Here is a 24,812-nt window from a genome sequence, read left to right on the forward strand (position 1 = left end):
AGCTTAGGTAGATAGTAGCATAATGACAAAGGTGAAGTTCCTAGATAGCCACATGTTTATAACATAACAGCAAATTCTTGGGAGACCCACGTTCAATTCTGTGCTCCACCACAGACTTCCTATGTGACCTTGGGCAAGTCCCTTAGGGTCGCTTGCTTCAGTTCCCCATCTGTACATTGGGCGTAATAGCACTGTTCTACCTCATAGGGGTGCTGTGAGGATAAATACATTAAAGATTATGAGGCCCTCAGATACTTTGGTAGTGGGGGTCAGATAAGTACCTAATCTCGATGAAGTGAGCTGTAGCTCACGAAAGCTTATGCTCAAATAAATTTGTTAGTCTCTAAGGTGCCACAAGTCCTCCTTTTCTTTTTTTAATCTAGACTGGATACCTATGGTTTGAGTGCCATTATTTTCTGCTGCTCATTTACTAAGTATATCATGGTTGCTGTTAAAGCAATATAATAAAAATAGATTTGTAGTTTTTCAGTTACCTTTTGACCTGTTTGTTCTTTACGTTTTTCTCTCATTGGCTTGCATAGTTTGAACACAGAGCAACAATACAAGATTAGCATTGACGTTACAAATAATGAAGGGTCTGCCACTTTAAATTCTAGAGGCCTGAGTCTCTGTTACATGAGGGCCCCTTTATGATGCTATAGCAGTTTCAAGGGGCCTGAAAGTGTAAACATAATTATGCTCACGTTAAGGTCTCTTTATACCCCCTTACTGATGTAAAGGGAGTGGGATCTTAGTGTAAATGAGAATCAAGCCCCAGTTCACACAAACACTGCAGAGAAGTAGTTTATCATCTCACTCTGGCTTCTAGTCATACTTATCCTCATGTGTCCTTCTATTTTGCATCCAGATTTGGAAGAAGGTTTCAGATAAATGTTAGAGTTGATTTCTTCTAACATCAAGAGGCAGATGCGTATGCTGCTATTGAACTACCATGGAGAGTTACCCTATCAGAGAGCAACCTTGGCATTCTGCAGCGTCAGGTCCCAGCATTATTCTTCCCACAGGTCTCTGTGCTGAGGACCTTATGTTCGACTGAGAATAGCGCAACGAGGCACGCTGAACTGCAGATTGGATCGCCATGGCAGCTGGGATCACATTTGAAAAGGCAGTTTGGGTTTCTATATCACATAGGTGCTTTTGAAAACGTTACGCACAGTGAAAGCAGAGCTCGCCCCACCGAGCTGTGCAAAGCCTCTGTCCTGCCTTGTGCTTCACCTGGGATTTGTCGTGCCCAGGCAGAGCTCCATGGCCGTCGGTGGCTGAACATGGATCACAATGCGGGACTGGAGCTGAAAAAACAAGGCATAATGGATGACTGACAGGAGTGGAGGAAGAAAATTAAAGACAAGTTAACAAAAATAGGGAGACCAGATCCTGAGCTGGTGTAACTGGCATAGTGCCAGTGGAGTTAATGGAGCTGTCCCAGGCTGTTTTTTGCACAGACTAGCTTTCTTATTCTTAGCCAACGAGTAGCAGCATGAACAATTCGCCGCCTGGCTAGCCATTACCATATGGCAGCTTTCTATATACAGTACATTACCACAATGGGGAGTTTTAAGGAGGGACGGGAAGGAGTTCAGGTCAGTTCTTATTTTATCCAGTGAGTTTGCTCATTCTTATTGTGTCAGTGAGGAACCAGTCACACAGCAGATCCAGGGCAAGATGACAAGAGAAACATGGTTAAGTACAACACACCCAGTGGAGGAGGCTCTTTGCTGAGCTCATGGCTGTTCAGAAGGAACTGCTTGTACTCACACAAAACCAGAAGGATGCACAGGATTACCAGCTGCCTCGCTCCAAAGTCTTCATTTTACATTGCTTTGGACGGGCATTTATGAAGCCTTATCCCCCTCCTTAGCTGGGCCCAATACTAAACTGGGGCTGACCCCGTCTCCCTCAGATGTAACCTGCTGGGCTAATTAGGCCCTTGTTAACCTTTAATTACCAATGTGAGGCAAATGCCCTATCACAAGAGGACAGTGGGATTCAATTACAGGAGAATTGGACACAATTTTACAATTCATAATGTATTTTGTGTAGTTCTCAAAGCCTCAAACCTCAGTCCCCGTTCAACAAAGCACTTAAGCACAAGCTTAATTTTAAGATTTACCTTTTAAGTCAATGGGACCGAAGCACATATTTAGGATTAAGGACATGCTTACCTGTTTGGCTCAAGAGGAACATGCTGCCGAATTGAGACTCGTAAGGTTTGGCCAAGCACTCTGGTACGTGAACTGTTCAGCAGCCTAAATTCCCGCTCGCTCCAGAGGAAGTTGAAGGTGCTCAGCACCTGATAGTAATCAGACTCTATAAGGACAATTTAGGTAAATGATTCATTTTTACATAAAAATCAGACGTGATATGTCCTTTCTACCTATGTATTTATGTGGCCTCATCACTCTAATACCTGAGCACCGCTTTTCAAATGCATCTCGTCCTAAGCAGCAGTAAAACATACATCAATTCTAATTCATCCTCAACACTCAATTCTTATCTCTGTGACAAAGTCACTGGCTTTCAAACCCTTCAGAATTTCGAACCAGAGAAAATAAAATACCTGAAAACACCACTGCAAGTCGCCTGAGTATTTATTTTTTCAGCCACCAAGGGGCATGTTTACTGAACAGCTTTGCTAACTGACTGGCTGCAGAGCAAGGACCTTATGGCCATGTTAACTCAACCAGCCGTAGCCTATTGTTTTAGTAGGCCCTTCTTTTCCCTTACTTTTCAATAAACACGCTGCAGGCTCTGGAGGACGTGTGCCCAAAGTATTACTGCGCAAAGCAACAGACGAGCAAAACGTGGCAAAAGCAGAATTCGAATCATAACCGAGCAAGAAAGTATTGTTACAAATGTTCTCTTTAGTATGGAAATGAGCCAGGGGTAATAAAAACACTATAAAAATGTCAAAATGACTGATCACCATGCAGCATTGGCTTTTTATTACTAAAACTTGCAATGAATTAAAAACACTGTGGGTTAAAAGAAATGCCATTTTTACTTAACTTTAATTGTTCACCTTATCCTCCCTCCACTACACATTTTTTAAAAGAATAACTTAAGAAGGACATCAATAGAGGCTTGATTAATATGAAATTACTCTGCGGGACTCTGCATGTATCCAAACTGCTAACCAGTATATTAATGGTAATGTTCCATGCTCAGGAGACTGTATGTGCATTAAAGTTCTAATTATGGTAATTTCTGCTAGAAAGCATAATGTTTTATGGCACAAGTATGAGGAGTTGTGTAATTCACCTAATTCCATCAGCAAGTGAATTCTATGCAATTTTGCTGTGTGTAATCTCAATTTTTTAATTACCCAGCTCAAGGAAAACAGACATTTTGAAGCCTTTTTCTAAAGTGTTATTTATTACCCCTTTTTCTAAGACATAAAGTGGCTCAGAAATAAGAAGGGACCAAATGCCCTTCAAATTGGATTTGTTTAGTTAAAATGGAAAGAAATGCGGATTGGTAGCTTTGTTAATGCCCATGTATATTACAGGACATGAAAAAGATCTGTTTAATTCTAATTAAAGCTGAGAATGGCAGTGACCCCTCCCCCGCAAATTGTAAAACCTAAAAGAACCACAAATAAAGATCATACCACCACACATATGGTTTCCATAAAAGCTTAGTATTGTCATTTCTTCCTCCATATAGATCTTGCAACATAAACAAAAATTGCAATAGACAGTTTTATAAAACAACCAATGCAATATTTGCAATTAAAGTAAAAGTTTTATTTGGCATTATTCTCCATTCTCAATATAATATGTACTTTTTAAAGCAGTTTTTAGGAAAAAAACAACCAAAACAACCAAGATTCTCAGTCCAAGAAATCGGTAGACTAATCCTTCCTGGCAAAACCATGTTAATGAAACAGTCCAAAATATCTATTACCTTTTGGTTACTAGCATAATTGTATTTTCTGCCATCACTACAACATGATAATAATTCCGTATTACAAACAACATGAGCGATAGCATAAATTATGTATCCTAATCAGTTCAACAGCTGATTGGGTTCTATTCCCGGTTTTGGCATTGGTCTGCTGGGTGGCCTTAGGCTGGTCACGTCCCCTCTCTGTGCTTCAGTTTACCCATCTCTAAAAAGGGGATAATGATGCTGACCTTCTTTGTAAAGCGCTTTGAGATCTACAGATTAAAAAATGCTCTATAACAGCCAAGTAGTAGTATACACAGAAATATTCACATGCACATATGCTGTGTATGTAGCTTTTTGTCCATATCATAGAATCACAGAATATCAGGGTTGGAAGGGACCTCAGGAGGTCATCTAGTCCAACCCCCTGCTCAAAGCAGGACCAATCCCCAATTTTTGCCCCAGATCCCTAAATGGCCCCCTCAAGGGTTGAACTCACAACCGATAATAGACATCGTCACCCCTGATGTAAATTGGTGCAACTATATTGACTTCAGCTGGGCCAAAATATAGAATACACATGCAAGCCAACATTTTCAAATGTGAGTGCCACAAGCCCTTATTTAAGTGCCTAAATAACAAGGGCCTTCAACAGCTATTTAAATCAATAGGAAGCGTGCATGTTGGGCCTCTCTGAAAAGCAGGCTTGTTTTATTTAACCCTTATTCAGTAAGGCATTTAAACATGCACTTAATTTTAAGCATGTGAGCTGTCCCACTGAAGTCAGTGGGACTACTCATGTTTAAATTTAAGCATGCGTTTAAATGTTTTATTGAACTGGGGCCTCTGGCCCAGATCCTGAGATATTTACATCCCTATCTCCCATTTAAAATAATGAGAGTTAGGCTCCTAAGTAACTGTGACAATCTAGACCCAAGTCCCGAAATATGGATTCGGGTGCTGAGCTTTAGCATTCCAGTTTGAATTTGTTGGTCATAATATGTGCGTAGCTACACGCATGGTAGCTATATTCAGAATGCAGAATGCAGAATATATTACACGCAGATAGACAATGATTTCCCCTGGAATAATACTATTACTTGAACAATACCCTTGAAAGTGCAGAAGTCACACGTTTCACCTTCACTTAGACATATACAGCTGAGGCCAATGGGGTTGTATGGGCGACTGGGTGTTCTAACAGCTGCTCATCTCCAAGTGCTCTGATGCTCCAAGGAGGAAGGTAACCAAAACCTCTCTCGCCTCCATCTTCTTGTTGTCAATACTCGTCCCATGTTCCCGTCCTCATTCTGCCAGTGGCTGTGACACCAATGATGGTGTTTGCTGTATTCTAAGCACCTGGTCTTTCTTTGCACTGTTTCTCTTTATCATCTGCTGTCTAGACACTGCGGTCACAGCTGAACAGCAATTTGTGTTTGACTAAAGTATAACTCCCAGAAAGGCATCCAGTCTTGATCTGAAGACATCAAGAAATGAAGAACCCACCACTTCACTTGGTAGTTTGTTTCAGAGGTTAATCACTCTCATTGTTAATATGCATGCTTTATTTCTAATTTGAATTTGCCCGGCTTCGGTCTTGGCCACAGGTTGTTATGTCCTTTTCCCTCATGGGCCAGCCAGAAGTTGGCACAAAGAGCTTAAAGTTAAGGGCCCACTCCTTTCAATCGCTCCACGAGTCTGATTCAGCTCTCAGTGAAGTCAATGGGAGTCTTTTCACTGGCATCAATGAGAGCTGGAACAGCCCCCATTTACAGGACTTTCATTGACTTCAAAAGTATTTAGAAGCATAAATGCTCCTCCAGACCCTACACCTATATGGAGTGACATCCATGTTATAAGTTAGAAAGTCATATGTTTATCATTCACCTTTGACCACCTTACCCGCCTTCTGCCCATTAATTCAACTCCCTTAATGCTTTTTTCTAATATTCCAAACCTATGAACATCAACCAACCAAAATAATAAACCTGTCAGAGACACTTTCCCTTTTCTCTTCCCAAGTGTGCAATTTCCCCACACAATTACCAGGGCCAAGGTCTGGGCCAAACCAAGATTCAGTCCTGGGCCAGTGACAGCTTTTCTATACCTAAAAATGTCAATTTTAAAGTTTGATATTGCATGAGCCAGCTTCCCAGTGGGACCCAGCATTTACTTCTAGCCTTTGCCGGACTGGAGGTATCACACTTCAGCGTCAGGGGGTTAAATCCTGGCTCAGCTGAAATCAGTGGGAGATTTGCCATTGACTTCAACAGGCCCAGAATTTCACCCCTGTTATTTTTCTGTACATGAAAGCTAATTAGCCCCCTTTTCAGAGGCTGAAGCACTTCTTGTATAACAATTCTTGTGCACAGCTGGACTCATGGTACCTGGCTTTACAGGAGAAGGGGTTAAAAAAAAAAGTTCCTATACATTTTTTTAAAACTCTGACACATTTGTAAAACAATGTTTGTGTTAAATATGTTGCATATACAGAATACAGCAAACTGTGGTGTGGTGTAAAGATTTTATTAGCACTTGTTTTGTGATAAAACTTTTATACCACATCACGCCATCATATATTCCCTGTATATGAGCGCATATGTACATACATACGCATATAAATAAATGGTATATTTCTATATGCATATTAAGTTTATAAAACTCCATTTTATGCTAATACCCACACGGTAGTTACAAATTCATGCTTTTACACCTCCATCTCTTTCATTAAACACACACACACAGGCCATTGCGTCTCCTTCCAATATCTTTAATTAGCTTATTTTCCCACTGCTTGAAAATGACATCACACTTTTTATTTGTAAAGTCTGATAAAGCTTTCACCTTAAAAGGGCTGACTGTACAAAGATTGTCAATACAAAGTTTAAAGACATCACACAAGAAAATGACATTCAAGGCCATGTTCAGTTTGCCACACAAACAAAATAACAAGGATGTTCAATATTAAGCCTGAATTTTCTTTTGATCCTCAAGTTTTGTGCCTTTAAAAGTGAGGCCCGCTTTCAATGCCATAGACTGATGTGTATGTATATATAGCAAGCTCTTGAATTCAAAGTAGGGTCAGTGGTGGGTAGCTTTTAGCAAGTCCACCGTTCTTTTAAAATGTTCTCTATTTATTTTAAAAAGGTCAGGCCACATTCTGTCTCACTGGGGGAAAAAATGGGTTCACATCTGGGTGACTAAGAGCAGACTCTCACTGAACTTATTTAGACATAGGAATGCTTTGTGTTTCCTGTAAGGCACAATACAGCCCTGCATATGAATGTCCCACGTTAGGGTGGAACAGAGTCAGCCCCATCAAGAGCTCAAGGAGGCACATTGCCTCATGGAGGCAAAACACTGTCTAAAGGGTGAAGTTCACCCATGTGTACAGAGCCATCGCAAAGCTTAAATCCCATTCAAGCCCTATTTTCATGGTTTAAGATGGCCTTAAGAGGTTTTGTGCTGGCCTTCTGCATGGGGGTGAATTTCACCTACCCCTTTGGAAGGGAGGGATATGGGAGTTGGTGGTGACACGTATGCACTTCCCAAGCTGAAGCGGGGATGGGCTATGGCCATACCTATGTCCTCCCGACCCGACCTGAGGGAGCTTACACTGCTAGTGGCACCAGTCTCACACAGACCTTATCCCCAGATAAGCACAACTTTGGCCATCATTTTCAAAAGTGACTAGTGGTTCGGGGTGCCGCCATTTTTGATTATCCAACCCGAGGGCCTTTAAAGGAGGCTGATGTTCAGAGGCAGGAGCTCAGCACTTTGTGAAAATCAGGACCTTTAAGATGTCTCAAGTTGGGCACGCAAAATCATTAGGGCCTTCTCAAAATCTTGGCCAGGAACCACAATTGTTCTTGGCTTCTGCACAACCAATATCTTAGTGGTGGTGGTGAACTAACTGTGACCGCCTTAATTTTTTTCCTTTTACCACCCTCCTCACAACTACACATATGACTCGCATTTTAAAGACTGGAGCTTTGAAGGGCACTTGGTGAAGGTCTATTTCCAAGACGGAAAAGGTAATTCCTCCATCTGGACCAACTGGCAACATTTTAAAGTTTTCATTCCATTAAAGAAGATTCTGAAGCCCCAGGATGAAAGGGGGCAGAGAGGGTCAATGGCGAGTAAGAACGCTACTTGGGATGGAACACAATGACCTATGCTAAATACATTGTCATTTTTGAGTTAAAAGTAATCTAGCTGTACATGTCCGAGCTCCTGCTGTCATCTTGGCAATGCCATGTGGCAGTCTCTTGTGGTTCACTCAAAGTGGGGCCACACAGGAGGGTGCTTTTAAAGCAAGAGCGGTAAAGTTATTGCAGCATGTTTGGCATGTAACACCCTGCGGTCCCTGCCTACAGCACCCCAGCACAAAAAGTGTTGGAAGAACTATCCCCCTTATCTCTGAATTTGGATTTGTGTCATGCCCTTAACATTGCTTCAATGTGCATTAGCTTTGTGCAGGTTATGGTAATAAAAATACCAAACTTCTCATAGACTTGTATGAGAGGTAGACACAATGGATGGTGACATTTCTGCTACAGCCCTTACAGCCTCTCATGAAATACCAGTTTCCTAACTTCTTATAACATAGTTGATGTACATAGAAACTGTGCATAGACTTTTTTATGTGTGCATGGCTCACTCAGTAAACTGCAGCCATTAGCAAATCTTTGTTAAATCAGTACTTACAACACCCCAGTTATGCACATGGATGCTCATTCACGATGCTCACTGAAACCAAAGGGAGCTGTGCACCAGCATCCAAGATCAGAATTTAGTAACTAACTTTATGGCCTTATGGAATCAAAGCTGGTCTGGGTCCCCCTAATGGAGTGAAGGTTTGACGTGATAGACCATCTATAGTAAGCGCACAATAAGGGGTATAATAATCTGCACTCATTCCACTTCCATTACAACCAATAGGAATGCAACACAAGGAACAAATGTACAATACACCCCTTGCTGTGTTATTCCAGAGCCTGTGGGTGAAATTCACACCAGTGCAGAAGGCCCTACACACCACTTACAAGCTCCAGCCAGTCAGGCGCTGAGCTCTCTGGCCCTGACCAGCAAAGCATTTAAAACGGTGCTGATTTTTAAGCATCTGACTATTCCCATTAACTTCAATGTGTCTGATCTGACTGATACTGAAGCCAATGGAAAATAACGTCAGCGCACAAGGCCCTATGTTTGCGAAGTTACGTGCTTTGGTGGCTCAAGGCCAGAGTACTTGGCCCCTTGCAGGATTGAGCCATAAGCCCTTAACAGGGGGCTTAAGTGGTACAGAGGGCCTTGTGCAGGTTCCCCTTGCTGTGGTGAATTTCATCTCTATTGAATGTTTTATGCTCAGAAGCTGCTTTTATGGATCAAATAATTTGTTCAGACTTACAATCCGCCCCCCACCCCCAAACACTCAGAGGCAGAAGTCCACCTGATGGGCTCACGCCTCGGAACATTTCACTTTTAAAACCTTTTTTTTAAAAAGGTATTATTAATTATATCACAGGTCTCCGGTTCACGTCTTGTAATGTTCACCAAAAAAAATCAAACCACGTTTTTAAATGAACGGTGGAACAAGTTTTCTTGTGCTCTGAGCTCTTTGTTAATGAGGCCAGGATAACATGGGGTGTAGAGGCAGTGATCAGTCCGCAGCAAAACTTTCCGAACCGGTTATAAACAGCACACGATAGCCGCTTCTATTGGAAATGATGGCGCCTGTAGTGCCAGAGATGCTGCTAGAACAATTACACATGGCTATTGTAAAAATGCATACAAACATATGACTTTCAATTTGGTTAAATAAAGTACTGTTATATGTTACATTGCTTATATTTGGAGCATGGCACCTGTAAGAACCTGGAAAAAACCCACAATTCATCTTTAGTTTCTTTGATCAAAAATATGTATAGAAATGCCTGTTTTGAGGAAAATATCATACTTTTTTTCTTGTTTAACAAAATAAATTAAATATACATGACTTCTGTTTAAACTCTATATAGAATTACAAAGGTTTTATATTTGTGATTGAATTCATTTCTAGTCCATATAGGTATTTAATACGTTCTTTCTTTCTTTCTTTCTTTCTTTCTTTCTTTCTTTCTTTCTTTCTTTCTTTCTTTCTTTCTTTCTTGTTGTTTTAAATGAAACTGAAATGAGATTGTTTGAATCAACTGCAAAACATTATCTGGAAAGAAAAACCACACACAACCCTAGGTGCATATTTAGCAAATTCATAATTCCATAAACAATTATTTTCTCTCTTTTCTCTCTCTTTTTATTTTTACTTGTTCATTTATTTTTCACTGACACAGTTAATCCAGTAGCTTGTCACTGTAAGCCATGAAGATCTGATTGAGAATCACAGCTAGCGGCATCAGAAAAGGGCAGCATGTTTTCTTTTCTTGACCTTCAGCAGTTCAGTTATTATTAATTATTATTTCTTAAATATAAATATAAAGTAGCATTGTACAATGTCCTTCCTTCTTCCTGGCAGTGGCACTGAGTCATAGCATTGGGGTGAGTTGAACATTTTTAAAGATTTCAAGCAGTGCCCCCTTGGGGAAAACACAATACCCTTGATTTGCAGAAATGGAACCAGCCAGCAAAGTTATCACCAACTGTCAGGCAAAGTTACTGCTGGCGAGATGCATGTGGAGTTTCACTTCATAAATAGAAATGTGTTTTCCAGAAACTCTTCTGCTTATGTTTTCGTTTGAAATTGGGCAATTGAATGTTTCAATTGATTACAGTCTCCTGGTGCTTTGGCACTACACCTCAGGTACTTCCTAGCTTCAGCCACTCTGAGATAAAGGGCTCTTCTGTACATTCCCAAGGGTAAGACGTCTGATGCGCCTTGCACCAAAACAGATGGCATGTGCTAGAGGCAGGAACTGCAGTATCAACTGCAATACCGTCGTGTTCTCCTCTTCTTCCTCTGCTTCGTAATGCAACAGGGTCGGTGGTGTTTCATGTCACAGCTTCCTGCCTTATCTGTTGCCATCTTGATTTAGACATACAAGAAGTTTCCATTGTTTTAGATGGCTGCCTTTGTGCTGAGATTGGGAATTCCTTCATTATTCCTCATCTACATCCTAATGGTAATAATAACAAAAAAAAAAATCTCTTTCTCTCTCTCTCTCCCTCCTCCGTCCACTTTGCCTTTTGCTGGCAGTGTTAGCTGACTCGAAGCAGTCTGTTCTGAGGTACCATGAGAAAAAAAGCACCAATAAGGTCTATGGCTGCCCTTTAACACTGATAATGAATGTGCTGATGCTGGTGAACTTTGCCTTCCACATGTGAGTGCGTGTGAGTGTGGATGTCTGTGTAAATCTTTGGGTACATTTTTGATGCCATGGCTGGGGCCATCGCAGGCCCTTGGGATAGCAAATGCTGCTGGTGGGCTACGTATTCCTCATAGTTTATGGAGGAGATGCAGTCCTTGTCAGGACCCTGGGAGACACAGATCCTGTCTCTGGCCTGCGGTCTGTGCATGGGAGCAGCAGTTGGGGGAGAGCAGGGCTTCTTTTTGGCCTGGCAGAGCCACAGGAGGATCGTCCCGAAGATGAAGACTGCTCCAGCGGGGATCCCGATGATCACCGGCCACGGCAGGCTGCTAGCAGAGGACGGGGCCACAGGGGCGCTCGGTGGCTTGGGATCTGGACATCAGGTTTGCATGAGAGAGAGAGAGAGTGTGTTACAAGAGGGAAGGGGAGAAATCGAAAGAGTTAATTAAAACCAGGAGAGGAGGATTCAAAACAGATGTCAAGCTAAGGCTGGCTTTTGTATAGTCTGTCTGACAACCCCAGCCATGCCAAATACAAGGGGGGACACACTGCCAACATCATAACGTTTTGCTGCTGTTTCTCCTTTGAAAAGCACTGAAAGGACAAACAAATCAATTTCTTTTGTTTAAGATGCAGGGAACCCTAAAAGGTTTTTTATCAATAATTTATTATGCTTTAGTTCCCCAGTTCTAGTGTCCTCTTCAGAGTCAGTCCAACAGATGGTCTCTCAGCCCCAGCGCTCAGAGATGGAGCTGGCTTCTCTATCCAGACCAGAGGATGAAACGCAGGCCATGTCAGCTGCCCAGCAATTGGACCTGCATGATCTGGTTACGCGGAGCAGAGGCCTGTCCCATATTGGCCTCTGCCAGACACGTCTCTCTGTTCATTAAGTCTTAAATATCCCTCTCTAGTATCAGTCCATCTTCCTGTAGCTAATACACACTCAGCAATACTCAGGCTAGGGACCATGCAGGAGTGGTACCTTGCAGGAGTGGTCTCTTATGTGGGCAGGAGGGCAAGTTTGGGACAGGAAGAGGCAGGTTAACTAGCATCCCTCCTGCAGCACCTCTTGGTGCTCTGCTGAGACAAGGGAGGACTAGGACTTCGTGTGGGATTCCCAGGCACTGCAGAACTGAGTGTGTGTGCTTGTTCAGGATAATCCAAGGTAGGGAGTCCCAGCTTCGGGTAAGTAAGAAGAATCCCATATAAGCCCTCTGCCATGTCTGCAGTTACTATTCGCTTCGACACTGACCCACTACTAATGGCTCAGGCCCTGATTCACTGCACCTGTACAGTGCCCCAGGAGCAGGATCAAGGCTTTAGTGACAGAGGCGTATGTTTTTGTTCTCACCAGAGCAGCTCACTGCGTGCAGCACTTTATATTCAATTTTACAGCACCGTCGCCACCGAGAATTGAATTGCAGATAGTCAAGAAATGCAGTTGATTATCCCTCTTACAAACCTCTAGCATCCTGCATTCATGAACACGTTGTTCCATTTAAGCCCTAGTGAGACAGGCCGAAATGGCACTGTTCAGAATCAGATCCACACTCCCAAAATTCAGGGTTTAGGTTCTGGCCCCCTTTGCATAATAGTAGACTTTGTATAATATGCATCCAGGGCTCAATTAGTGGTGCTGCGGGAAACACAATTTGAATTACCTAACTTAGGCACATGCCTGTGTCCATTCCTGGTCATAAAAGCACTTAAGCATGTACTGAACTGTAAACCTGTGCTTAATCCCATTGTCTTCAATAGGATTTACACATGTGTAAGTGCTGTGCTGAATAGGGATGGACTTAAGCACATGCTGAAAGCTGAGCCGCTTTGCTGAATCAGGGCTTTCAGGGCCAGATTTTGAAAGGTATCTAGGCACCTAAAAAGGCAGATAAGACCTCAGTGGGGTTTTCAAAAAGCACCTAGGTGCCTAACTCCCATAGGGGCCTGGGTGCCTAGGGGCTTTTGAAAATTCCGCTAGGGGGTTATCTGCAGCTGTAGCTACCTAGATAACTTTAAACATTTGGCCCTAAGGTACCAGAGCTCAGATAATGTGATGAAAGGTGCCATATAAAAATCTGAGATGACACATACAAGATCATTTGTGAATTCGCAATCCTAATCTTGTACTCTACTGTACAATATTTTCAAATGTGTATAACTTTCTTTCCAAGCCAAACTTCTTTAAAGATGTCAATGACTCTTTGTCTTTCATTGAGGCCGAAATCTAGTGTTAGTCTGAAATAGTACACGTAGAGCTTGGGTTTTTTTTAGTTATTTCAGTAAAAACAAACAAACAAACAAAAAAACCACCAGAAAAACATCTTTTTTTTTTTTTTAAACGCTTAATGTATACAATAAGGACCACATTTACACCACTTCTTTCCCTCTCCTCTCTTCTCTGAGCTGCAGTGGCTCTGCCGGGCGGAGAGGACGAAAAGCAAGGCCGATTTGTTTTTGTCACTAAAGCCAGCAGACTCTGGATTATAAAATCACTGTGCGGGGCAGGACCGCACTTTAAAGAGGGCAAAAGGGACAATGAAGAAGTTAGACTGGAAGCCCTAGAAAGCTCCTGTACTGCAGGTCTCAGCCACAGAGCAGAGCACAGGGCAGGAGCAAAGAGGGAAGCAGTTCTGAGCTCGGCACAACAGCTCCCAGGGACTCATCAAATAAGAAATTAACAAGCCTATCATAATCTCTTTCACACCCATTCTTCTCCTTTGGCTGTGATCCTTACACTGTTTTCATTCTTCTCAGTTTATGGGCTTGTTTCATTGTTTCCTTTTACCAACAAACCAATAAAAAAAACAGGGAGGGGAGGGGCATTCAGCTCCTTTGAGTGCCTGGGCTCACTTTACAGGGCGTTGCACAGACGGCATCACAATACGACTTCCCAGCCCTGCTCCAGCACAAAAGCAGATCAGGAATTTTCAACCCGGTTATTTAACCTTGCCAGAGCCGTTATTTATGCAGCAGCCTACAAGGAGGCTCAGGGAGGAGAGCAACTCAGGCACACCACGGGCAGTAGAAAAATCAGCATAATCTGGCCACTCACCAAAGCTCGCCAGATCCCGAGCTGTGTAAATCAGTGAAGCTCCACTGAGTCAATGGAGGAAAGCGATTTATACCAGCTGAGGATCTGGATCAGCGATTGCAATGATGCCGCAATGCAGAACATGCTGGGCCAGGACAGTTTAGAAGGAAAGTTCCAGTCAACCCACACTCACCGGGCAACACTGTGAGGAAAGCACTGCGGAAGCTGTATCCCATTGTGTTTGCCCCTAGGCAGATGTACATCCCAGCGTCCTCCTCTTTGGCTCGTGTTATCATCAGTTTGTTTAAGTAGGAGCCGTCCGGACGGGACCAGACCTCCCCGGTGGGGAGCACGACAAACTTCTGCCCCCCGACGTCAATCGTGGAGTTGTACTTGTTCTCTGTGCCGTACTCCACCCTTTTCAGCCACTGGATGACGGGCTTGACGTCGCTGCGGACCTTGCACTGGAACGACGTGGTCCCACCATAGTCCACGGTCGTGTTCACAGGGTGCGTTCCTGTGAGAATGGGTTTGGACCGAGTCCTTTCTGCAAACAAATACAACATGTGATGAAAAATAAATTGTGTTCCTCAATCCGATTGGGGACTGTTTAAAGACAGAGGCTGCAAATCCCTCTGTCAGTGCTAAGGAATCAGGCCCCAGAAATCTCATCTCAAAGGTATTTTCCATCTCTTCTCTGATCACATTATCCCAGCTACCTACTGAGCTAGGGGCATCAGTATTCAGCCACCCAAGCCCCACTAATGTTACGGGGAGTCACACAGTTCAACCCCAGAACTAACTAGTTTCCCTCCTGCTTTAAAGAGGACTTAAAACTGTCACTCAACCGTAACACAAGCCCAGTTTATAAAGCTGCATTTCCCAGGTGGTATGCATAGGACTAGATATTGCAGGTGTTCAGTAATGGAGGGGTTGGGGAAAAGGGAAGACACCGAGCAGCCTTTCCCCTACTCTGTACCATCCATTCAAGGTTCTGGCCCATTTGAAGTCCCTGTGCTCTCTTGAGTGCAAGAACTGTCCCCTGCTACTACCCCTCTCCAAAAAGGAGAGGCAAGGAGGAGGATGGGCCACATACCCCATTGCTGAGACTGGCTAGTGTAGCTGAATGGCCACAGAGGTGAAGGCAGGTTGCATGCTTGGAAGGGGTGCTGCAGCAGCTGCTGTCCTGACTGCATCCTGAGCATGGATTGCACCTCCTTAGGAGAAGCATTTCCCAGAGCTCTCCCGCAGGGCACAGTTGCCAATTTTCACATGGTAAATAAGCACCCCAACTTTCACAAGAAGCCAAAAATCAAGCTAATCCCATTTCAAAACAAGGCCAAACCAAGCCAATCCCTAAGAACCCCAATACTCTATGTGACTAGATCCGCCCAGTGGGCAATCTGGGATTGCAGTGGGCCCGCTGTGCACCCCTGACTCTCTCCCCAACTAGCCCCTGCTTGCCTTCCCTTACCCCGCTTGCCAGGAACTGATCAAAAAAAAGAAGCAACAAGCTACAAGCCAAGCAAGCAACAAGCCAAAAACTAGCCAACAAACAACTCACAAGCCAATTAAGCCAAAAAAAAAAGCCCAATTTCTGCATTTTTTTCATGGGTTTGGCATGTCTGCTGCAGGGGCACAGTGCAGTTCTGCACTGCCCCTGGCACAGGCCTGTGCTTAATGGTGCACTTTGATCCTCAGGGGTATAACACATGCAGCGTTATTCTCTGAATCTGGAACAGGGCAGGTAAGTGTCCTGAGCCAGGGTGAAAAAGGGCAAACCACACGGACACTTTCCTGTCATTATTCCAGAAAGAAATTCAGGAAACCCTGCAGGATAGTGTAGCAAGGGTGGCAACCTAAGCTGACTGTTATGGCAAAAGTGCTCCTGGCATTAATCGCGATGCTGGCCCATATTATCACCAGGCTAGCTTCCTGCTGGGGTGGCAGTTATATATAATCTTAGGATGTTTCCATGGGGCAGTCCTGCATGTTCCCTGATAGATCTGTAGGATATTGTGTGCTTTAGCCACGGGGACCTATTATGAGTCAACAGGAGAGTCACAGGTCCAGGCTGTTGCTAGCCCAGTGTGGGTATGACAAGAGGGGGAAAGGAACATTCCCTCTCCTTGCACAGGGCAATCCCTGTCTCTCCAAAAGCCCCCTAGACTTACCAAAGAAGACGGGACAAGTCCACTCCACTTTCTGCACTAGCCAGCTGATGGTGGGGAGTGAAGGCTGGATCCTGTTAATGGGGGCAGCAATGGCTACTCAGGGACATGCTTCCTGAAGTCCACTGGGAGGAGTGCTTCATCACTGGGGCTGGCAGAATGCCTGTGGGAACCTGATGCTGACGGGGAGCCCTCCATCTTTCCCCCACTTTCCTGGCTCAGGGAGGCTTACACACCAAGTTTTAAGCCCGTAGGTGTTAGCGGTGGGAAAGACCTCCTAAGTCAAGTACTTCACTTCCACCTGAATTAACTCTTATTTCGTCTAGTCTAATCGCAAATGTGCTAAGCATAGAGAAGCCACCACTTCCCGTGCCGTTTTCTGAGGAGAACTCCACAGCTGTCTTGCTTCCCTAGTCAGCAGGGAAGCCTTCTCTGCCCTCTGACCATCTCATCTCAGGAGCACTCCAAGATTCCCCTGCTGGCCGGGGAAGCAAGATACCATGATAGAAAATCAAACCCAGGGTTCTCAAAGAGCATTAAGACTAGCTCACCAGACCAGCCTATTATTATTTATTATTACTAAACTCAGCGGCCTCAGGCAGGGACCCCGTTTTGTCAGGCACTGTGAAAGAAAAGTGTATCCATTTTTGCAAGGGTGCTGAATAGATTCCAATGCTCACATCTGAAAGTCAGTATTTACCATCCGTTTCTGGAGAGAGGTATCTGAAGTACCACAGATTTCCCCCGTCTAGGTGCAGGGAGACACTGGTGTCTCAGGTATCAGTGTGTGGCAACGGCTGGCAAATGCTGACCTTTTAATGGAAACCACCCTTGGGCTGGGTGTGTAAAGAACCAGTTCCCAGTATCACCGGGCAGGCATTGAGGTGGGAGGAAGGAACAATGTTCCATACTTTGATGAATCAGGATAGGATGTACAGGAGGCTATCGGCACCGAGACCCCAGGGAACGTGGGCCAGCGTGGCAGAAATGTCACATATTCTTAAGAGATCATACATGAGGAACACACCAGCAGGGATCGAAGCTGGAAAGACCTAGACTCAGTTAAGCAAGTGAGACTGAGAAGTGGAGGCTTGGGGAAGATTTAAGGAAGGAAATTTAATAAAACCTGAAACGCCCATGGCATGTTATTAAAATAGGAGGAAGCCTGTAAAAATGCTGTAATACTCTTATCGCTCTGGTTCTATTGCCCCTTTGGTCACTGTTTTTGTTCCTAGCCAGAAAACGCTAATGACAACAAGGGTTACAAATATCTGTAGGTTGATAAAAACCAAGATAAACGGGGACTACTCTCTGACACAGAAAAGGGTTTGTTCCTGGTGCCGTCTGGTTTTGATGAAGTGAAAATGCCACAACTGACATTAGGATGGGACTTGATTCATTTCCCTGTCTCTGCTCCTGGTTTTAGTGTAAACACATGTTTTTACCGTCTCCACACAGCTGCATTTTTATTGATACCAGATGTCCAGCAGGTTTGTGCATTCGGAGCACAACACAACTCTGCACATGTGCTTTTAATTCCTGTTATTCTAGAGAAAGGGAGTTATCAGAGAGCAGATTTCACACCGGGATAGACTTGATCATGCTAAAACACATGCACTAACACACAAAGAACATGCTTTCCCTGTGTCATGTGTTGCTTTATGGTCTTCCGTGCTCCTGCTCCTGACTATATTTGATCCTTATTGAGGTTACAGGAATAAACCATCCTGATGTGTAGAAAGAATAGTAAATATGGCAGGCGACCAGCGTGGCTTAACAGTGAAATCCTTGCTGATCTTAAACACAAAAAAGAAGCTTACAAGAAGTGGAAGATTGGACAAATGACCAGAGAGGAGTATAAAAATATTGCTCAGGCATGCAAGAGTGAAATCAGGAAGGCCAGATCACACCTGGAGTTGCAGCTAGCAAGAGATGTTAAGAGTAACAAGAAGGGTTTCTTCAGGTATGTTAGCAACAAGAAGAAACTCAAGGAAAGTGTGGGCCCCTTACTGAATGAGGGAGGCAACCTGGTGACAGAGGACGTGGAAAAAACTAATGAACTCAATGCTTTTTTTGTCTCTGTCTTCACAAACAAGGTCAGCTCCCAGACTACTGCACTGGGCAGCACAGCATGGGGAGGAGGTGACCAGCTCTCTGTGGAGAAAGAATTGGTTCGGGACTATTTAGAAGAGCTGGACGAGCACAAGTCCATGGGGCTGGATGCGCTGTATCCGAGAGTGCTAAAGGAGTTGGCAGATGTGATTGCAGAGCCATTGGCCATTATCTTTGAAAACTCATGGCGATCGGGGGCGGTCCCGGACGACTGGAAAAAGGCTAATGTAGTGCCCATCTTTAAAAAAGGTAAGAAGGAGGATCCGGGGAACTACAGGCCAGTCAGCATCACCTCAGTCCCTGGAAAAATCATGGAGCAGGTCCTCAAGGAATCAATTCTGAAGCACTTAGAGGAGAGGAAAGTGATCAGGAACAGTCAGTATGGAATCACCAAGGGCAAGTCATGCCTGACTAATCTAATTGCCTTCTATGACGAGATAACTGGCTCTGTGGATGAGGGGAAAGCAGTGGACGTGTTGTTCCTTGACTTTAGCAAAGCTTTTGACACCGTCTCCCACAGTATTCTTGCCAGCAAGTTAAAGAAGTATGGGCTGGATGAATAGACTATAAGGTGGATAGAAAGCTGGCTAGATTGTCGGGCTCAACAGGTGATCATTGGCTCCATGTCTAGTTGGCAGCCGGTATCAGGTGGAGTGCCCCAAGGGTCAGACCTGGGGTCAGTTTTGTTCAATATCTTCATTAATGATCTGGAGGATGGTGTGGATTGCACCCTCAGCAAGTTTGCAGATAACACTAAACTGGGAGGAGAGGTAGATACGCTGGGGGTAGGGATAGGATACAGAGGGCCCTAGACAAATTAGAGGATTGGGCCAAAAGAAATCTGATGAGGTTCAACAAAGACAAGTGCAGAGTCCTGCACTTAGGACGGAAGAATTCCATGCACTGCTACAGACTAGGGACCGAATGGCTAGGCAGCAGTTCTGCAGAAAAGGACCTAGGGGTTACAGTGGACGAGAAGCTGGATATGAGTCAACAGTGTGCCCTTGTTGCCAAGAAGGCTAACAGCATTTTGGGCTGTATAAGTAGGGGCACTGCCAGCAGATCGAGGGACATGATTGTTCCCCTCTATTCGACATTGGTGAGGCCTCATCTGGAGTACTGTGTCCAGTTTTGGACCCCACACTACAAGAAGGATGTGGAAAAATTGGAAAGAGTCCAGCGGAGGGCAACAAAAATGATTAGGGGACTGGAACACATAAGTTATGAGGTGATGCTGAGGGAACTGGGGATGTTTAGTCTGCAGAAGAGAAGAATGAGGGGGGATTTGATAGCTGCTTTCAACTACCTGAAAGGGGGTTCCAAAGAGGATGGCTCTAGACTGTTCTCAGTGGTAGCAGATGACAGAACGAGGAGTAATGGTCTCAAGTTGCAGTGGGGGAGGTTTAGGTTGGATATTAGGAAAAACTTTTTCACTAGGAGCATGGTGAAGCACTGGAATGCGTTACCTAGGGAGGTGGTGGAATCTCCTTCCTTAGAAGTTTTTAAGGTAAGGCTTGACAAAGCCCTGGCTGGGATGATTTAGTTGGGGATTGGTCCTGCTTTTGAGCAGGGGGTTGGACTAGATGACCTCCTGAGGTCCCTTCCAACCCTGATATTCTATGATTCTATGATCTCCCCTCTCACAGCCTTTCTCCTCCTCTTTCTTGAGCTTGCAGCATCATAATCATTTCCATGGCAACATACTAGGCTATCATAAACATAGCATAAACCAAGGAATAGAAGCTCTTCCTCACTTGGTCTGAGTAGCCTCACCAGTATAATTATTTTCAAAAATAATAAGACAGGAAATTAGAGCCCCAGAATCCTCTATCGGGTTACATACAGAGGACAGCAATCTAGTTCATCCCACTGCCACAGCAGGACAATCCCCTATAGCATGTGCCCTAAGGGCCAGATTTATAGAGGTATTCAGGTGTTAAAGATGCAAGATAGATGCCTCGTGGGATTTTCAAAGTGCCTAGGCGCCTAACTCCCAATGGGTGCCTGAATTCAGTGCCTCAGAGTTAGGCATCTAGGCACTTTTGAAAATCCCAGTAGGCTTCTATCTGTAACTTTAGGTTCCTAAATACCTTTAAAAATCTGGCCCTAAATGCTTTGTCTTGTTAATTTTTAATTACTCTAGTGATGGGACTTTTATCACTTTCCTTGGGAGACTGCTCTATGACTCAACAGAATGCTTTTCTCTGATATCCGGCCTAATTTTTCCACTGATTAACTTCATCCCATTATCTCTGTAGTAGCCACCCTAAACTATTTTTCTTCAGACACATTAAAGGCTTTATCCAACCCACAATGAAGTCAATAGAACAACTCCCAATGGCTCTTAGACCCTAAAGTGGGACTCTCTGGTCCACAAAGTGACTGTCTGTAGTCTGAAATCGCACTTACCTTTTTTGGCAGGCACATCACCTTGTGAGCACACATACCGGGGTGATCACTGTCACCATTAGTTCTCTCTCTAGATAGTAGTTTTTCCCGAGTACCTCCCTGCTACTCTGGGAGTTGCTCTCACCAGACATACTAACCTGCATTTATCAGGATGGATCACATTTTATTATTTCCTGCCCATGTTTCTGACCTCTCTATTAGAGACTCTGAAGAATTGTTTCTCTGTCTGCACTGAAGTTTGCAACACCTCCCAGTTTAGTGTAATCTGGGAATTCAGTTTCTGGCATTGCACACAGCTCTTGGTACAATGTTCTATTTATTCAAATCAGCGCACTTGTAAAAGCCCCTCCCTAATAACCCACTCAGCCCAGAGGCAGCACTTACGGATTACTTCAACTTTATATGTTGCATTGATTTCTCCAACTTTGTTAAACACTCGGCACGTGTATTTCCCACTGTCCTCAGGCTTTAAGCTCTTCAAATTCAATGTCCACTTCTTCTTCTTGTTCTCCCCAATCTCCTGAGGTGTGAGGGGCTTATTGTCCTTCAGCCAGGTGATGTCAGGCCTAGGGTTTCCACTGGCAACACACTTCAGGCGGACTGAGCTTCCTACAGGCCGTGCAATCACCCTCCGTCTCATCTTGGCAGGTTGCGTGAATCTGGGCCGGGCTGCAAAGGACACAGTGTTGATTACACTAAGCAAGGTGCATGATGGACCACACAATCAGAGCACTACATGGTTATCTATAGGGACTGCCGCCATTGTTTCTGAGACACTCTACTCCAAATATGCAAGAAATGCCCATGCATCACTACTGCATACACTGGTCCAGTGTGGTTCCTTCATAAAAATAAGTACTACGTAGGTTCGTAGATTTTAAGGTCAGAAGGGACCATTTTGATCACTGGTTTGAATTCCTACATAAGACAGGCCATAGAATTTCACTCTATAATTACGGCAGTTGATTACAGCAATGTCACAAAATAATACCAGAGTCACCTGTACCTCAGGGCAGAATTTGGCCTCATAGTTTCCCTTAGCAGTATGGCCACCTTTCAGGACACAACTATAGAATTATATGCTTTGCATTTCTTGGGTTCAGCCATGACCAGAAGCAGAATCCAGAGTTCCATAAGGTTGATTGTTCTTCTGGTCTATTTCTGATCATCCAGAGCGGAGATAAGCACCTTCCACACCCGCTGATTTTAATGGGAGTTGAGAGTGCTCAGCAACTCCCAAAATGCGGCCAAATGCCAGCAAAGAGTCAGAGAAATTGTACAAAGAACCTGCTCTTTCTGTAACTCAAAGCCAATTTTACAAGGTCCAGAGCTTCAGATTGTCCAGATGAGCATCCAGAGTTCTGAGTGCTTATCTGAACTGAACTTTCTGAGATTCATTTGGCTTTAATTTATGAAAAATTAATACTAAAAAGCAGTCTCATTCCAAAAAAACAAACAAAAAACAAACAAAAAAACCCATGAGTTTCTGAGGTTAGGAAGAGCTACTAACCCACTCATTCCACATGACAGGTGAGCAGAAACATGGCACAGGGCTGTTCCATTACAATAGCATCTGGGAGACCTAGCAATGGGTAGTGGGTTCTTCTGCAACCTTGTCCTCAGGGAAGCACAATTTCTCAAGTGGCAGCTCACAATGGACCAAATCCTGACCTCACAAAAGTCAACAGGAAGTGCAGGATTTACAAAAGCACCCAAGGGAATTAGGCGCTCAGTTCCTACTGACTTTCGAAGACATGATTTCAATTATTCATTAAATTCCACAACTGAATTTCAGAGGAAAAGGGGGTGGAATAATATTATCCACATGGCTTTAATAGTTTTGCACTGTGTCCTTTCTGTAAAATAACTGGATGGCCTGATTTACCAATATGATTAAAAAAAATCTATTAAAAAGCTCTTAAAAATTGCTACAGTGGAATATGGCAGTTTCAAGGCCAGAACCTTGTCTAAGAGTGGCCTGTAATGAACAATTCAGAAGACGGCATAAATCCCCCACAATTACTCTCGTTATGCAATACTACACCCGGGGCATTTCTTAGCGCAATTTCCTGCCAAGCCTACTTCCACTTCTTCCTCTTCAGCCTACCTAACTCCCACCTGGCAATCCTCCAATCTATCCAAAACACTCCAGCCAAACTCACCTTCCTCTCTCACTACTCTGACCATGCCAGTCCCATCTCAAGATTCCAGTCAGTGGCTCCCTGTCAGACTCAAACTCCTTTGCCTCACTATTCCTCTACACAGCTCTGCCCTGGTTATATCTTGTGTCTTGCTTCCCCTAAATCTCTCACTCAGACCTAGAGCAAAGCCCCTCTTGCACTTTCTCGCTTTCTGTCTCCTGTGCCAGATGTATCCTCTGTGATCCTTTCCTCCTTCAAACACCCTCCTCCAAGCCCCCTTCCTTCCTCCATGTCTCCAGTGACCCACCCTCCCACACCAGCCTAATGAAATCTAAATTAATAGCTCTTCCTCCCAGCCCCAAAGGGAGCTGACAAGCTGCGTGCCTTGCCTTGAGCGCAACCTTATATCCTTCCTTCATGTAACACCCCTTCCCTTCCTTCCTGTGACTTGCTTGGCCGCTGCCATCTCTCCTGGCACCCTGTCATGATGTGTCTCACCTAGCGTGTAAGGGCCTTGAGGCAGGAGCTGCATCTTTAATTCTATCTGTAAAGAACCGTGCAAATATTGAATAGATGGATGTGACTGGCCTTCTCTATGACACACTGGGGCAGGGTACACTGATTAGCCACTGGAGTGTGTCACTGCAGCAGAACAGCTGTGGGAATGCCAGGAAAGCCGTGCTTGAGGTGCTCTCCGAGCTCCCCAGTGCACAGGGAGAGTCTCACAACACCTCCTAAGGGGGTGCAGCAGGGTCCCCGACCGTGCATCCAGCCAGCTCTGTTCTCCAGTGCACAGGGAGAGTCTCACGACACCTCCTAAGGGGGCGCAGCAGGCTCCCCCTGTTAGGATATAGATATTCAGGCCTGTCTGTAAAGGCCTATACTCTAAGAATTTAGGTGTATTCTTATCACTTAGCTAATTATAGGAGTATAAAAGAAAGAATCAAAATCACTGTCTGCCGGTGTAAGGGCCTTCTCTTACTGTGACAGTCTGAGGCCCTGTTCTTAGGCTAAGGCCTTTGGCTAAGCAGCAGAGGCAGCCATAAGCTGGGAAGCGACCGGTCACCTCCTCACATTCCAACCTAGTCCCATTGAAAGAAGGTGCTATTGGGCTGTTAGGAATACAATCCTGTTCTGATAATGCCTATCGCCTCCAGAGAAAGGGAAGTGCCTAGAAGATGTAAAAGGAAACTTAGTTTGATAGCATCCTGTCTGGCAATAACTCACTTATCAATTGCTGGGATGTGAAATCCTCACTTCTGTATTGTTTTGTCATTATAGTTCCCACTTTGCTATTGTTTATTTGCATGGTCTGTGTCTGGTTCTGTGAGTGTTTCTGTCTGCTGTATAATTAATTTTGCTGGGTGTAAACTAATTAAGGTGGTGGGATATAATTGGTTACATAATCATGTTACAATATGTTAGGATTGGTTAGTTAAATTTCAGGAAAATGATTGGTTAAGGTATAGCTAAGCAGAACTCAAGCTTTACTATATAGTCTGCAGTCAATCAGGAAGTGGGTGCGTGGGTGGGGGAAATGGGAACAGGGAATGGGGGTGGGGAATTGGAATCATGTTTTGCTAAGGGAGGGAATGGGAACAGAATGGGGGTGGGGAAATTGGAATCATGTTTTGCAAAGGGGGGGAAATGGGAACAGGGACACAGGTAAGGCTCTGTGGTGTCAGAGCTGGGAAGGGGGACACTAAGGAAGGAAACTGGAATCATGCTTGCTGGAAGTTCA

General features: G+C 44.2%; 1 protein-coding gene and 1 long non-coding RNA gene across 3 annotated transcripts in view; both read right to left on the minus strand.

The window, feature by feature from the left end:
• Positions 1-2,299, minus strand: part of LOC141985998 (uncharacterized) — a 46,274-nt gene extending 43,975 nt beyond the window's left edge. The window contains exons 1-2 of the long non-coding RNA XR_012639094.1: positions 2,184-2,299; positions 1,237-1,310 (exon numbers count right to left, since the gene is read on the minus strand). This is a non-coding gene — a long non-coding RNA (uncharacterized LOC141985998). The remainder of the gene's footprint in view (positions 1-1,236; positions 1,311-2,183) is intronic.
• A 7,686-nt stretch (positions 2,300-9,985) lies between these two features.
• Positions 9,986-24,812, minus strand: part of FGFRL1 (fibroblast growth factor receptor like 1) — a 243,943-nt gene continuing 229,116 nt past the window's right edge. For both annotated transcript variants that reach the window (XM_074951863.1, XM_074951864.1), the window contains exons 5-7: positions 21,315-21,599; positions 14,432-14,785; positions 9,986-11,579 (exon numbers count right to left, since the gene is read on the minus strand). In XM_074951863.1, the coding sequence (XP_074807964.1) occupies positions 11,170-11,579; positions 14,432-14,785; positions 21,315-21,599 (1,049 nt within the window). In that variant the 3' untranslated portion in view covers positions 9,986-11,169. The remainder of the gene's footprint in view (positions 11,580-14,431; positions 14,786-21,314; positions 21,600-24,812) is intronic.

The sequence above is a fragment of the Natator depressus genome, chromosome 4 (genome assembly GCF_965152275.1).
Source record: "Natator depressus isolate rNatDep1 chromosome 4, rNatDep2.hap1, whole genome shotgun sequence".
Classification (NCBI taxonomy): domain Eukaryota; kingdom Metazoa; phylum Chordata; order Testudines; family Cheloniidae; genus Natator; species Natator depressus.